The sequence below is a fragment of the Podarcis gaigeae genome (genome assembly GCF_964106915.1).
Source record: "Podarcis gaigeae genome assembly, chromosome: 14".
NCBI lineage: Eukaryota > Metazoa > Chordata > Lepidosauria > Squamata > Lacertidae > Podarcis > Podarcis gaigeae.
Genome location: NC_139690.1, coordinates 53068682 through 53080920, shown reverse-complemented (window position 1 = coordinate 53080920; position 12239 = coordinate 53068682). Strand labels below are relative to the sequence as shown.

The 12239-nt window shown below is 49.3% G+C and overlaps 1 protein-coding gene across 1 annotated transcript in view; it reads right to left on the bottom strand.

The window, feature by feature from the left end:
- Window positions 1-12239, bottom strand: part of LOC310831121 (coronin-7-like) — a 102783-nt gene that overhangs the window by 74620 nt on the left and 15924 nt on the right. Inside the window, exons 6-7 of the mRNA XM_083711367.1 lie at window positions 7499-7575; window positions 4823-4873 (exon numbers count right to left, since the gene is read on the bottom strand). Coding sequence (XP_083567493.1) covers window positions 4823-4873; window positions 7499-7575 — 128 coding nt within the window. The remainder of the gene's footprint in view (window positions 1-4822; window positions 4874-7498; window positions 7576-12239) is intronic.

The window sequence follows — 12239 nt, the reverse complement described above, 5'->3', positions numbered from 1 at the left end:
CCCAAAAAATCAGCCCTTGGCCTCAGAAGGCATGTTGTTGTTTTTTGCAGTCCTGCTGCAATCCATGCACCCCAGTCCGGAGGGCAGGGGTTATTCTTTGGGGTGGGGGTGGGGGGCAGAAGAGGTGCCTTCCTTTGGGCAGGTTTGGCCACTTTTCATTCATCGGTTCGGCAGCGAGACTTCGAGTCGGAGATCAGCACAGACATTAAAAAAGGCTTTTCCCCAGAGACCCAGACGCCATAAAACAGCAGGTGATACGTGGCACAAAATTGGAAGCAAGAAGAATTACCGATGAAAGAAGAACGGAGGATGAAAATGATGGCCTAGGCAGAATTAGATAAACTAACAGGAAGAATTCGAAACCTGCGGGACCAGAGATTCTCAGAAAAAAGACTGGACTAAATTACAGATTATTTGAAAAGTAATTGTGATGAACAGATTACGCTAGTAGGCTTGCAAGAAGTTTTGTAAGGCAAATTATTTGAAATATTGTAAAAAAGACAATGAGGAGAATTATTACCGTATTTTCCGCCCTATAGGGCGCCCCCGCCCATAGGGCACACCTAGTTTTTTGGGGGGGATAAAGGAAAAAAAATTATTTTCCCCCCCCCCCCCCCCGCTATCCGCAAGCCTAGGGAGCCTGGCAGGCTCCCAAGGCTTGCGGACATCTGCCCAAAGCCCAGGGCGCACTGCAGAGCGCTCCCTGGGTTTCGACCTGCAGGCTGCTGTCCGCAAGCCTTGGGAGCCCGGCGGGAACTCCTGCCGGGCTCCCCAGGCTTGCGGAGAGCTTCCTGAAGCCTGGAGAGTGAGTGGGGTCGGTGCACACCAACCCCTCTCGCTCTCCAGGCTTCAGCGAAAGCCTGCATTCGCCCCATAGGACGCACACACATTTCCCCTTCATTTTTGGAGGGGGAAAAGTGCATCCTATAGGGCGAAAAATACGGTAGTTAAAGATAATTAAATGTAATATGAAATTAATAAATGCATAATAAGTGATAAGAATGGAAAATCATCAGAGATGATTACCCCAGGGGTAATCTAGTCCAACCCTGCAACGCAGGAATCTCAATCTCATTGCCCCACAGTTGAAAAGGGAGGCAAGCAGAAGGCTGGCCTTAATCTGCATGGTCTTTTTGGATGAAAGACTGTTCAAGCCGAAGGTTTCTCTTACACAGAAGCCCACAGAAGCAAAGATATAGCCTTATTTATTTCACCCAACAGATGGAAAGAACTCTCTGATGAGATTGGGTTTCAAATTTTCTATTTTCACATGTCCTTTGTTGCAACACCTTCAAGAACCCTCCTCGTCAGTCAGAGAACTTTGATATCATGGATGGTTCTTAACATATCTACTGGTTCTTGTACAGCAGAACCTCAGTTGTCAGAAGTAATCCATTCCAGAAGACCGTTCGACTTCCGAAACATTCCACAACCGGGGCGCAATGGGCAGCCGGCAATTTCACATTCAAAAACGGAAGCATTCACTTCTGGGTTTTCGGCATTCGGGTTCTGAATCGTTCGGCTTCCGAGACGCTCGAAAACCGAGGTTCCACTGTATTGTAATTTAAAGAACTGTGCCATTGGGCTGGAATGAATACAGTCAGGGTGACCGTACGGTCTCCTGATCATGTGATTTAAAAGAACAACAACCCTATCCAAAAGAAAAGTTTCTGCCCATGGAGGGTCACACAAGGGAGGCCTCTGGGTCTACTTGGGCCCCCAACTCATTTCTTTGCAGGCCCAGGAAACCATAGCCCAGCAAGAACGCTGAGCATGCGGGAAACCAAGACCGGGGGGGTTGGCACATGTTGCATGTTCAGGCCCTTCTAGGTGCCAGAGTGGTATCCAGACCAGAGTGGAACTGGCCTTGGCACAAGAGCTCCAGATGCAGATGTTGTGGGGCTCCATGTGGCCAGTTCCCCTCAACATGGTGTTACGGAATTTATATGATTGTTAAAGTTAGGAAACTTCCCTGAGCTGTCAAGTCGAAAGGATACATTTATGCATAATATTTGTAACATTTAACAACTTTAAAGATGTGCCCCCACCCCCGTAATTTCCGTAACAGTTGCCGGTTGATAGGGTTACTGGGAGTAATGGTTCAGCAAATGTCTGGGTTGCACCAGGCAGAGCAAAATCCCTGCAAAGCCCAGTTCACACTTCTCAGCAGCCGGAAGCCCTGGCGCCTGAGGCCAAATAACGCCCCCCCCCCCAGCCCCCTTCAGATTTCCAAGGAAACTGCCCAAGAGCTGGAAGAGAAGGAAGAGGGTGCAGCCGTTCAAAGGCAAAGTCTAGGGAGGGAGCATTCAGCCACATCAGCATTGGCAAGAGGGGGAAACATTTGCCTTACACACACAAACACACCAAAGCCGCAGCTTGCAGCTCTGGGTCACAGCCTCCCGGAGAACTTCAAAAGCTGCCCTATAAGCAAGACGATGTGCCAGAATCTCCTTCCCAGACTTTTGCTCACTTCCTCCGCCTCCTTCCAGACACAGATTCCTCCACCTCCACAAGTAACAACTCAGAGTGTGCGTCACCTTCTTTCTCTCTCTCTCTCTCTCTCTCTCTCTCTCTCTCTCTCTCACACACACACACACACACACACACAAACACACAACACAGCTTCTTGAACCCCGTGGGCAGCCCAGATGGCCAAGTGCAAGACTCACAGGGCAGAGGAACAGGGATCAGTTTCTCTCCTTCCACAGCTGGGCCAGGGGCCCCACTGGGCTCCCAAGGGCCCCAGAAACAAAGGCTGGGCCCCTGCTGCTCTCTGTGGCTCTTCCAGGACTGGCTCCCCCCCCAAAGTCAACAGTGGGCTCTGCAACCCCACAGGTGCCACTTCCACAACCGCCCGTTTCTGCAGAGTGGGGCCATCCCAGCAGAGAGGCAATACAAAGGCCCCAATCCTTGCTGCCAGCAGCTGCACAAGCATTGCTGTTGGGGCACCCTGGAATGGGGAGCAGGAGCTCCTGCAGGGACCCCTGCCTTGGGCCCCCATCCTTCTCCCTGCTCAGCCTCCCCGCGGCTTCCAGCAATTCGGAGGGGGTGGGGAGGGTGAGAAGAGAAGCGGAAGCCCTGAGGCCGCCCCCCTGCTCCGCTGGGGAGCAGGAGCCTGAGAGCGCCGGCCGCATGCTGCTATAAATAGGCCTTCCCAAAACCTAGGCCAGCTCCCTTCCAGAGCTTCCCACGGCCTTCTTGGGAAGAGGGAAGGCTGAGGACGTCCCCCCAAGCGGGAAGGACACTTGGCTGCCGAGGGTGGGAGCCAGGTACCCCCGAGGTGACCTCTGCGGGAGGGAAGTGGGGGGTTGGGAGAGGGAGAATGAATGGCCCCCCTGAGCCTCCCACCCCCCAAACAATCCCACAGCTGGATCTGGAGCATGAGAGGTGCGCACAGCTGGCTCCCACGCGGTGGGGAAGGGGTGGGCAAAGGGGAGCTCGTCCTTCTCCTCCTCCTCCATCTTCCCAGGAGCCACGCCAGGTAAGAGAGATGCAGAGCGGAGCAGACATGGCTTGCTCTGGGGGCAGCCCCCCAAGGTGCAAGGGGGGTGGCACGGTCAGAGGAGAAGGGGGCACAGAAGCAAAACACCAGCAGCAGCCGCCAGCGCAAGGCAAGCCAGGAGGACCCATTGAGACGCACGGGAGAATCAGGCGGGGGCCAAAGTCTGCACCAAGACAGCCCCTTTCCAGGATGACCAAGAGCCGCAAAGGGCAGCAGATTGTTTTGAAAGGAAAAGTTTGCTGAATGCATAAGAACAGCAGGGCAGGGCACAGGCCAAGCCCCTCTCGCTAAGACGCTGCTTTTCTTAATAATAATAATAATAATAATAATAATAAATTTTATTTATACCTCGCCCTCCCCAGCCAAGACCGGCCTCAGGGTGGCTAACACCCGATATAAAAAGAAATTGATTGAAATACAACTTAAAAATGAGATTAAAATACAACATTAAAACATTAAAATACAGCCTCATTTCAACGGAAACTCAAATAAAAAACTTTTGGGGGGATGAAAACATCAAGTCTTCACCAAGGCTAACTTTCCAGACTGGTTCTACATGGGCCAGAAAAAAGCCAGGGAAGTCCCCAAATTATATGAACTAAAATAAATTTAAAAATGTGTTTTGTTTTCGACGTGGGCATCCAGACATGAACTCCGGCCCTCCAACTGGAGGCTGACATGGTGCAGGAGAGGAAGTGTTTTGCCACTTGACCCTGAGGAACTGGCCCAGGCTGGCAGCACAGGGAACACCAGCCCTTCCTGTGGCTGGCCTGGCACCAGCTTTGCTGTCTACCCTTTGGGCAGTCCCGCGCCCGTGAAATTAGGGCCCCTCCAATGGAAAGAGAGGGTCCATGAATTTGTGTAGTGATTTTTTAAAGCCAAGTTGGTGGACATCCTTGCCTCCTGCCAGGGTGAGTTCCACAGTTTAACTCTGCGCTGTATCAAGGACTCCCCTCCCAGAGCTTTGTCAAAGCAATAAGGGGCATTTGAGGGCTCAGTGTGGGTGCCTCCACACATGAATCGATGCCGATGGAGCTGGGGTCCAAAATATCTGGAGGGCACCTGGTTGGCTGGGCTAGCCACACCGCCACTGTGGCTCTCACTAGCCCAACGCCAGATAACAGACCAGCTGCCTGGCATTTTCTCAAGTTGACACTGTGAGCTGTTAAGAGGGGCAGGAATCCTGGGGTCCTGGCACCCAAGGAAGTTGCTCTGGAGGAAGAACAACTAGCTTTAGACAGGGTGTCTCTGCAAAACCTAGCCTTGGCAGTGCCCTCTCCCCAACCCCACCCTGCCCCCAAACCAAAGAGGCCCAAATACCTGGCAAACTGTAGGTTTGGCACGTGGGTCAAAGATCCGCAGCTTTTTATCCTGAGTACAGAGAAAGAAAGGGAGGTCATGAGGGACTCGGTGTTCGCCACAAACGCAGCAGCCCATTTTCAATTTAGTTAGGCGCTATATGTAGAGCTATAATGCTTAAGCGTCCACAGTATCCTTGCAAGAGAGGATGGAGAGGAAGGCAGAACTTAGCCATGACCCAGTGACTCCTGGCATCCCGACCTGGTACAGTGGGTACCAGCCAAAGCACAAATAAAAGGTATAATCAACAGTAGCCTGGTTTGCACACTTTGCTAAGCCGTGGTTTGTTGAACTCTACTCTGGTTTGTTTGTCCAAACACACAACGGCCATCAGCTTTAGGCTTGCCATACGTCAAGAAAATTCCTGACATGACCTGGTTTTCGGGTGCAAAAATGGCATGGGGGGGATTTTGTTGAATCGACAAAATGTCAAGGAAAACCTGGGTGTATTGCAATGCGATGGAAAAAGCGGCAGAAACAGTTCAAAAAGCTTAAAATCACTTTTTTGGGGTTAGGTTTCTCCCAAAAAGCTGGACAATTTGGGTTTGTTTCTAAAAAAACAAACAAACGCTGGTGGGTTTCCTTAAAAAAGCTCACCAATTTTGCAGGTGTCAGGAATATGGCAACCCTAATCAACTCCGGTCAGCTGACTACCAGCAGACCAGAATGTGAAACCATGGTCTGAAGCTGGCTTAGGAATCTCTGCTTGCATGAATGCTCTGAAACACATTCTCTGGCTTAATTCTGGTTTGCTTCAGTGCCCAGCCCTCGATGCAAAAGCCCCCAAAACGCCAGAAAAACCAGAATCAGTCTTGCAGATGAGCAAAGGGACCATGTGTAGTTTCACTTAACTACACATGGTCCCTTTGCTCATCTGCAAGACTGATTCTGGTTAGGCATTCCTAAACACTCCTGGAAAAGGTTGCAGAGCTTCCTAGGCAATGGTTTCTATGCTAGCAGATACCACACTTGCCGCAGTGGTTCATGCAGGTTACTATTAGTAGATAAAGCCTTTAACAATTTGGGACTAGTTTATCTACAGTATTCCCTTACTCCACATGCGTCTCCTCCAGGTGGTGGAATGGGCATGGGTCTACTACAGGTGCCACCTTTGTAAGAACCGAGTCGTTCCATGTGGCAGCATCTACACTTTGGAACTCCCTGCCTATTGATATCAAGCCCAGACCTTCACTGTACTCTTTTCGGTGCTTGCTGAAAACAGGAGGGTCTGCAAGCCGACCCAGATCACAGAACAGCCCCACCCCCTGCAAAGCTGGATGCTCAGAAAGTTGAGGCGAATTTTAATCCGCTTTCATCTTTTTAACTTTTCGTTTGTTCTAAAGTAAGGCTGCGGATTTTTCTCGATTTCATCTCTTTGCAAACCGCTTTGGGTTTGTTTTGTTTTGTTTTACAATCAAGCGCCGCATAGATTTTATGAAATAAAGACATTTGAGTAGGTGCTCTTCGTTTTGTTTCCAAGCTGAGAGAAGCCAAAGGCCAGATTGCAGCTACAGGCTTTTCAATGCGCCTTTTGCACCAAGCGTGAGTCCTTGGGAGCTGCATTATGTGTGCGTGTTGCGCCACCCAGTGGTCCCTTGTGGTGTAGGCCATTTAAAGCGGTATCACCTTAAGCAGTTCTGGCTTCTTCCTCCAAAGAATCCTGGGAACGGTAGTCTCTTAAAGGGTGCTGAGAGTTGTTAGGAGACCCGTACCCTTTGCAGAGCTACGATTCTCAGACTGGTTTAACAACCAATCCCTCTTCCCAGGCAACTCTGGGAACTGTAGCTCTGTGAGGGGAACAGGAGTTTCCTAACAACTCTCAGATCCTTTAAAAAACTACAGTTCCCATGATTCTGGGGGTGGGGGGAGAGCCATGGTTGCCTAAAGTGGCATGATAAGGTAAAGGTAAAGGGACCATTAGGTCCAGTCGCGGACGACTCTGGGGTTACGGCGCTCATCTCGCTTTATTGGCCGAGGGAACGGGCGTATAGCTTCCAGGTCATGTGGCCAGCAGGACTAAGCCCCTTCTGGCGAACCAGAGCAGCGCATGGAAACGCCGTTTACCTTCCCACCGGAGTGGTACCTATTTATCTACTTGCACTTTGACGTGCTTTCAAACTGCTAGGTTGGCAGGAGCTGGGACCGAGCAACGGAAGCTCACCCCATCGCAGGCATTCGAACCACCGACCTTCTGATCGGCAAGTCCTAGGCTCTGTGGTTTAACCCACTGCTTGTTTATTTACTAAACTTATAGCCCTCCCCAGGTCATCCTCACAACAGCCCTGCAAGGTAGGCTCAGCGGAGAGATGGTGACTTGGCCCAGAGCCACCCAGGGAGTGGGCTCTCCCACTGCGCCACACTCTATAGGGCAGGAGCAAAGAGGGCGCAAAACAGCACAGAGATCTGTGGAAGCAGCGGAGTCCCTTTTGCTGGCTCCCCTTATTTTTTCCAGCTGCTCCTTCCGGCCACAGAAGCAGCAGCAAGAGGCCTGGCATCGCAGCAGGAGCAAAGTGGGTCACGGCGCAGCGGCTGGAGCCCGAGGAAGATCACTTGACCGCCACCCGCTGACCTGAAGGGCAGCTTCACACACACACACACACCGGCCCCTTGAGCCCCAGCACCTGGTCTACTACGCACCTTGCAGGACGTGCCCAGCAGACAGCCATCAGGTTTCCAAGCCAAACTCTGGACCTGGTCATCGTGAGGCTCCAGCTCTGCAGGAAAAGATAAGAGATGAGATAAAGTTCCTGCCAGGCGCCACTCATGGAGCAATCTGATCGCCCGGCCTGAGAGCGGGCAGAATAACAGGGCAGCAAAGTGCAATGCGACCGGCACCCACAGATGATGCTTCCAGGAGGCTGAGGAAGAGGCAGCCCATCACTGCCCTCCCCGACATCTGCCTTTGCTGCTGTCAGCTTCCTCTGGAGTAATAATAAATAATAATACGTTTTTATTTATACCCCGCCCTTCCCGGTTCAGAAAACTGGGCTCAGGGCGGCTAGCAACAAATTTAAAACACTTAATTGATGCAACAAAAAACAGCGTAAAATGCTATTTTGCAATAAAGAATTGTTTTAATAAAATTATTATTATTATTGTTGTTGTTGTTGTTTAGTCGTTTAGTCGTGTCCGACTCTTCGTGACCCCTGGACCAGAGAACGCCAGGCACCTCTGTCCTCCACTGCCTCCCGCAGTTTGGTCAAACTCATGCTGGTAACCTCGAAAACACTGTCCAGCCATCTCGTCCTCTGCCGTCCCCTTCTCCTTGTGCCCTCCATCTTTCCCAACATCAGGGTCTTCTCCAGGGAGTCTTCTCTTCTCCTGAGGTGGCCAAAGTCTTGGAGCCTCAGCTTCAGGATTTGTCCTTCCAGTGAACACTCAGGGCTGATTTCCTTCAGTATGGAGAGGTTTGATCTTCTTGCAGTTCATGGGACTCTCAAGAGTCTCCTCCAGCACCATAATTCAAAAGCATCAATTCTTCGGCGATCAGCCTTCTTTATGGTCCAGCTCTCACTTCCATACATCACTACTGGGAAAACCATAGCTTTAACTATACGAACCTTTGTTGGCAAGGTGATGTCTCTACTTCTCAAGATGCTGTCTAGGCCTGTCATTGCCCTTCTCCCAAGAAGCAGGCGTCTTTTAATTTCGTGGCTGCTGTCACCATCTGCAGTGATCATTGAGCCCAAGAAAGTAAAATCTCTCACTACCTCCATTTCTTCCCCTTCTATTTGCCAGGAGGTGATGGGACCAGTGGCCATGATCTTCGTTTTTTTGATGTTGAGCTTCAGACCATATTTTGCGCTCTCCTCTTTCACCCTCATTAAAAGGTTCTTTAATTCCTCCTCACTTTCTGCCATCAAGGTTGTGTCATCTGCATATCTGAGGTTGTTGATATTTCTTCCGGCAATCTTAATTCCGGCTAGGGATTCATCCAGCCCAGCCTTTCGCATGATGAATTCTGCATATAAGTTAAATAAGCAGGGAGACAAAATACAGCCTTGTCGTATTCCTTTCCCAATTTTGAACCAATCAGTTGTTCCATATCCAGTTCTAACTGTAGCTTCCTGTCCCACATAGAGATTTCTCAGGAGACAGATGAGGTGATCTGGCACTCCCCATTTCTTTAAGAACTTGCCATAGTTTGCCGTGGTCGACACAGTCAAAGGCTTTTGCATAGTCAATGAAGCAGAAGTAGATGTCTTTCTGGAACTCTCTAGCTTTCTCCATAATCCAGCGCATGTTTGCAATTTGGTCTCTGCCTCTTCTAAATCCAGCTTGCACTTCTGGGAGTTCTCGGTCCACATACTGCTTGAGCCTTCCTTGTAGAATTTTAAGCATAACCTGAGTGTAATTGTGCGGTAGTTGGAGCATTCTTTGGCACTGCCCTTCTTTGGGATTGGGATGTAGACTGATCTTCTCCAATCTTCTGGCCACTGCTGAGTTTTCCAAACTTGCTGGCATATTGAGTGTAGCACCTTAACAGCATCATCTTTTAAAATTTTAAATAGTTCAGCTGGAATACCATCACTTCCACTGGCCTTGTTATTTGCAGTGCTTTCTAAGGCCCATTTGACTTCACTTTCCAGGATGTCTGGCTCAAGGTCAGCAACCACACTACCTGGGGTATACGAGACATCCATTTCTTTCTGGTATAATTCCTCTGTGTATTCTTGCCACCTCTTCTTGATGTCTTCTGCTTCTGTTAGGTCCTTTCCACTTTTGTCCTTTATTATGGAAATCTTTGTACGAAATGTTCCTTTCATATCTCCAATTTTCTTGAACAGATCTCTGGTTCTTCCCATTCTATTGCTTTCCTCTATTTCTTTGCATTGCTCGTTTAAGAAGGTCTTCTTGTCTCTCCTTGCTATTCTTTGGAAATCTGCATTCAATTTCCTGTATCTTTCACCATCTCCCTCGCATTTTGCTTGCCTTCTCTCCCCCGCTATTTGCAAGGCCTCGTTGGACAGCCACTTTGCTTTCTTGCATTTCCTTTTCATTGGGATGGTTTTCGTTGCTGCCTCCTGTATAATGTTACGAGCCTCCATCCATAGTTCTTCAGGCATTCTGTCCACCAAATCTAAATCCTTAAACCTGTTCCTCACTTCCACTGTGTATTCATAAGGGATTTGACTTAGATTGTATCTTACCGGCCCAGTGGTTTTTCCTACTTTCTTCAGTTTAAGCTTGAATTTTGCTATAAGAAGCTGATGATCTGAGCCACAGTCAGCTCCAGGTCTTGTTTTTGCTGACTGTATAGAGCTTCTCCATCTTTGGCTGCAGAGAATATAATCAATCTGATTTCGATGCTGCCCATCTGGTGATGTCCATGTGTAGAGTCGTCTCTTGTGTTGTTGGAAAAGCGTGTTTGTGATGACCAGCTTGTTTTCTTGACAGAACTCTATTAGCCTTTATTATTATTATTATTATTATTATTATTATTATTATTATTATTATTAGCATGTTTCAGTTAGTCAGACAGAGGGCCTTCTCAGTAGTGGCGCCCGCCCTGTGGAATGCCCTCCCTTCAGATGTGAAGGAAATAAGCAGCTATCTTAACTTGAAAAGACATCTGAAGGCAGCCCGGTTTAGGGAAGTTTTTAATATTTAGTGCTGTATTGTTTTTACCACTCGACTGGGGGAAACTCAGCCAGATGGGTGGGGTATAAATTATTATTATTATTATTATTATTATTATTATTATTATCATTATCATTATTATTATTATTATCCGGTCAGAGGCCATCTCCTCCTGTGGGATCTTTTTCTGTCCTGAGGGAACTCATCTGGCTCTCCGGCTGCAAGGAGAGGAGGACAAGGCTTTGCATTGTGCTGAGAAGGAGGAATTGCTACTCAGGAACAGTAATTCCATCCCAGAGTCGGGCTGCCTCCCCTTGGAGCTTGCAGACCTTGTGGCCGGTTGCTAGGCAACAGGGCCTCCTTGCGGTTCCAGTTTCCTGTTCACACAACATTCCTGGCGGGGGGGGGGCAACAAACACCGCCTGCCCTTCTTCCCAGCATCTCACCAGAAATGCAGATCTGGTTCCTGCCAGCTGTTTTGGAACTACAACTCCCACCAACCCCAACCAGGGCTTGCTGAGGCTGATGGGAGTTGTAGTTCCAAACAGCTGGAAAGCAACTGTTGGGAAAGGAATGTCCTTGACCTCTTCCCCCAACATCTGTTTGCTCAGAGAAACAGAGGGGAAGGAGGGACACAAGGGGCTTTTAACCCCACCCCAGAGCTCCCTGTGACACCCCACACCACCCCCTTCTGTCAGGGAAGTAAAGGGCAGTGCTAAGCTAGCCTGCCACGATGCACCTGTAGCTCCTTTTACCCTTCCTAGCAAAGTTGGAAGGGGCCTCCAGAGGTCATCAGGCCCAACCCCCGGCAATCCCTGACAGAATATTCGGAATAAATTCCAAATATTTAGCAGAAGACTCGTTGGGAAGCGCAGAGTGCCCCTCTTCAGCTGAAAGAGACCAGTGGGAGCGGGTGCGAAAGGCGGCCTGAGGCAACCCCAGAGAGCCACCGGCTTGAGTGGGCAGTCTTGGGCTAGAGGGGCAAACAGCCCAAGTTGGCACAAAGTTGCCGTCCCGGGCAGAGGGGGGAACTCGGGCCATTATAGGAATTCTAAGGTTATATATATATCTAAGGATATATAAGTATATATATATATCTATCTAAGGATATATATATATATATATGTAGAATGTTCATAAATGTACAAGGCAAACACATACGTAAGAATATAAACCATGTGTCTGAAATAGTACAGGAGAACAATCCTGAAGCCATTTTGACTCTCCCAAATTGACTTCAAATATTTCTCTGCAAGGAGGAAGGAAATGGGAAAAGCTTTCCAATGGTCTTTGAAGGGCTTACATCTCTCTGTAAATACAGTCTAGGAAGTATCTGTTAAGCTGAGCAAAGTTATCAATATGCACAAGAGATTCAGGAACTAAGTATCTTTCAAATCAGAACCAGTGAAGGTCCTGTGTGAGTGTCTGGAGGCGGTTGGAGGATGGATGGCAGCTAACAGATTGAGGTTGAATCCTGACAAGGCAAAAGTACTGTTTTGGGCAGACAGGGAGTGGGCAGGTGTGGGGGACACCCTGGTCCTGAATGGGGTAACTGTGCCCCTGAAGGACCAGGTGCGCAGCCTGGGAGTCATTTTCGACTCACAGCTGTCCATGGAGGTGCAGGTCAATTCGGTGTCCAGGGCAGCTGTCTCCCAGCTCCACCTAGTATGCAGGATGAGACCACACCTGCCCTTAGACTGTCCTGCCAGTGGTGCATGCTCTGGTTATCTCCCGCTTGGACTACTGCAATGCGCTCTGCATGGGGCTACCTTTGAAGGTGATCCGGAAGCTACAACTA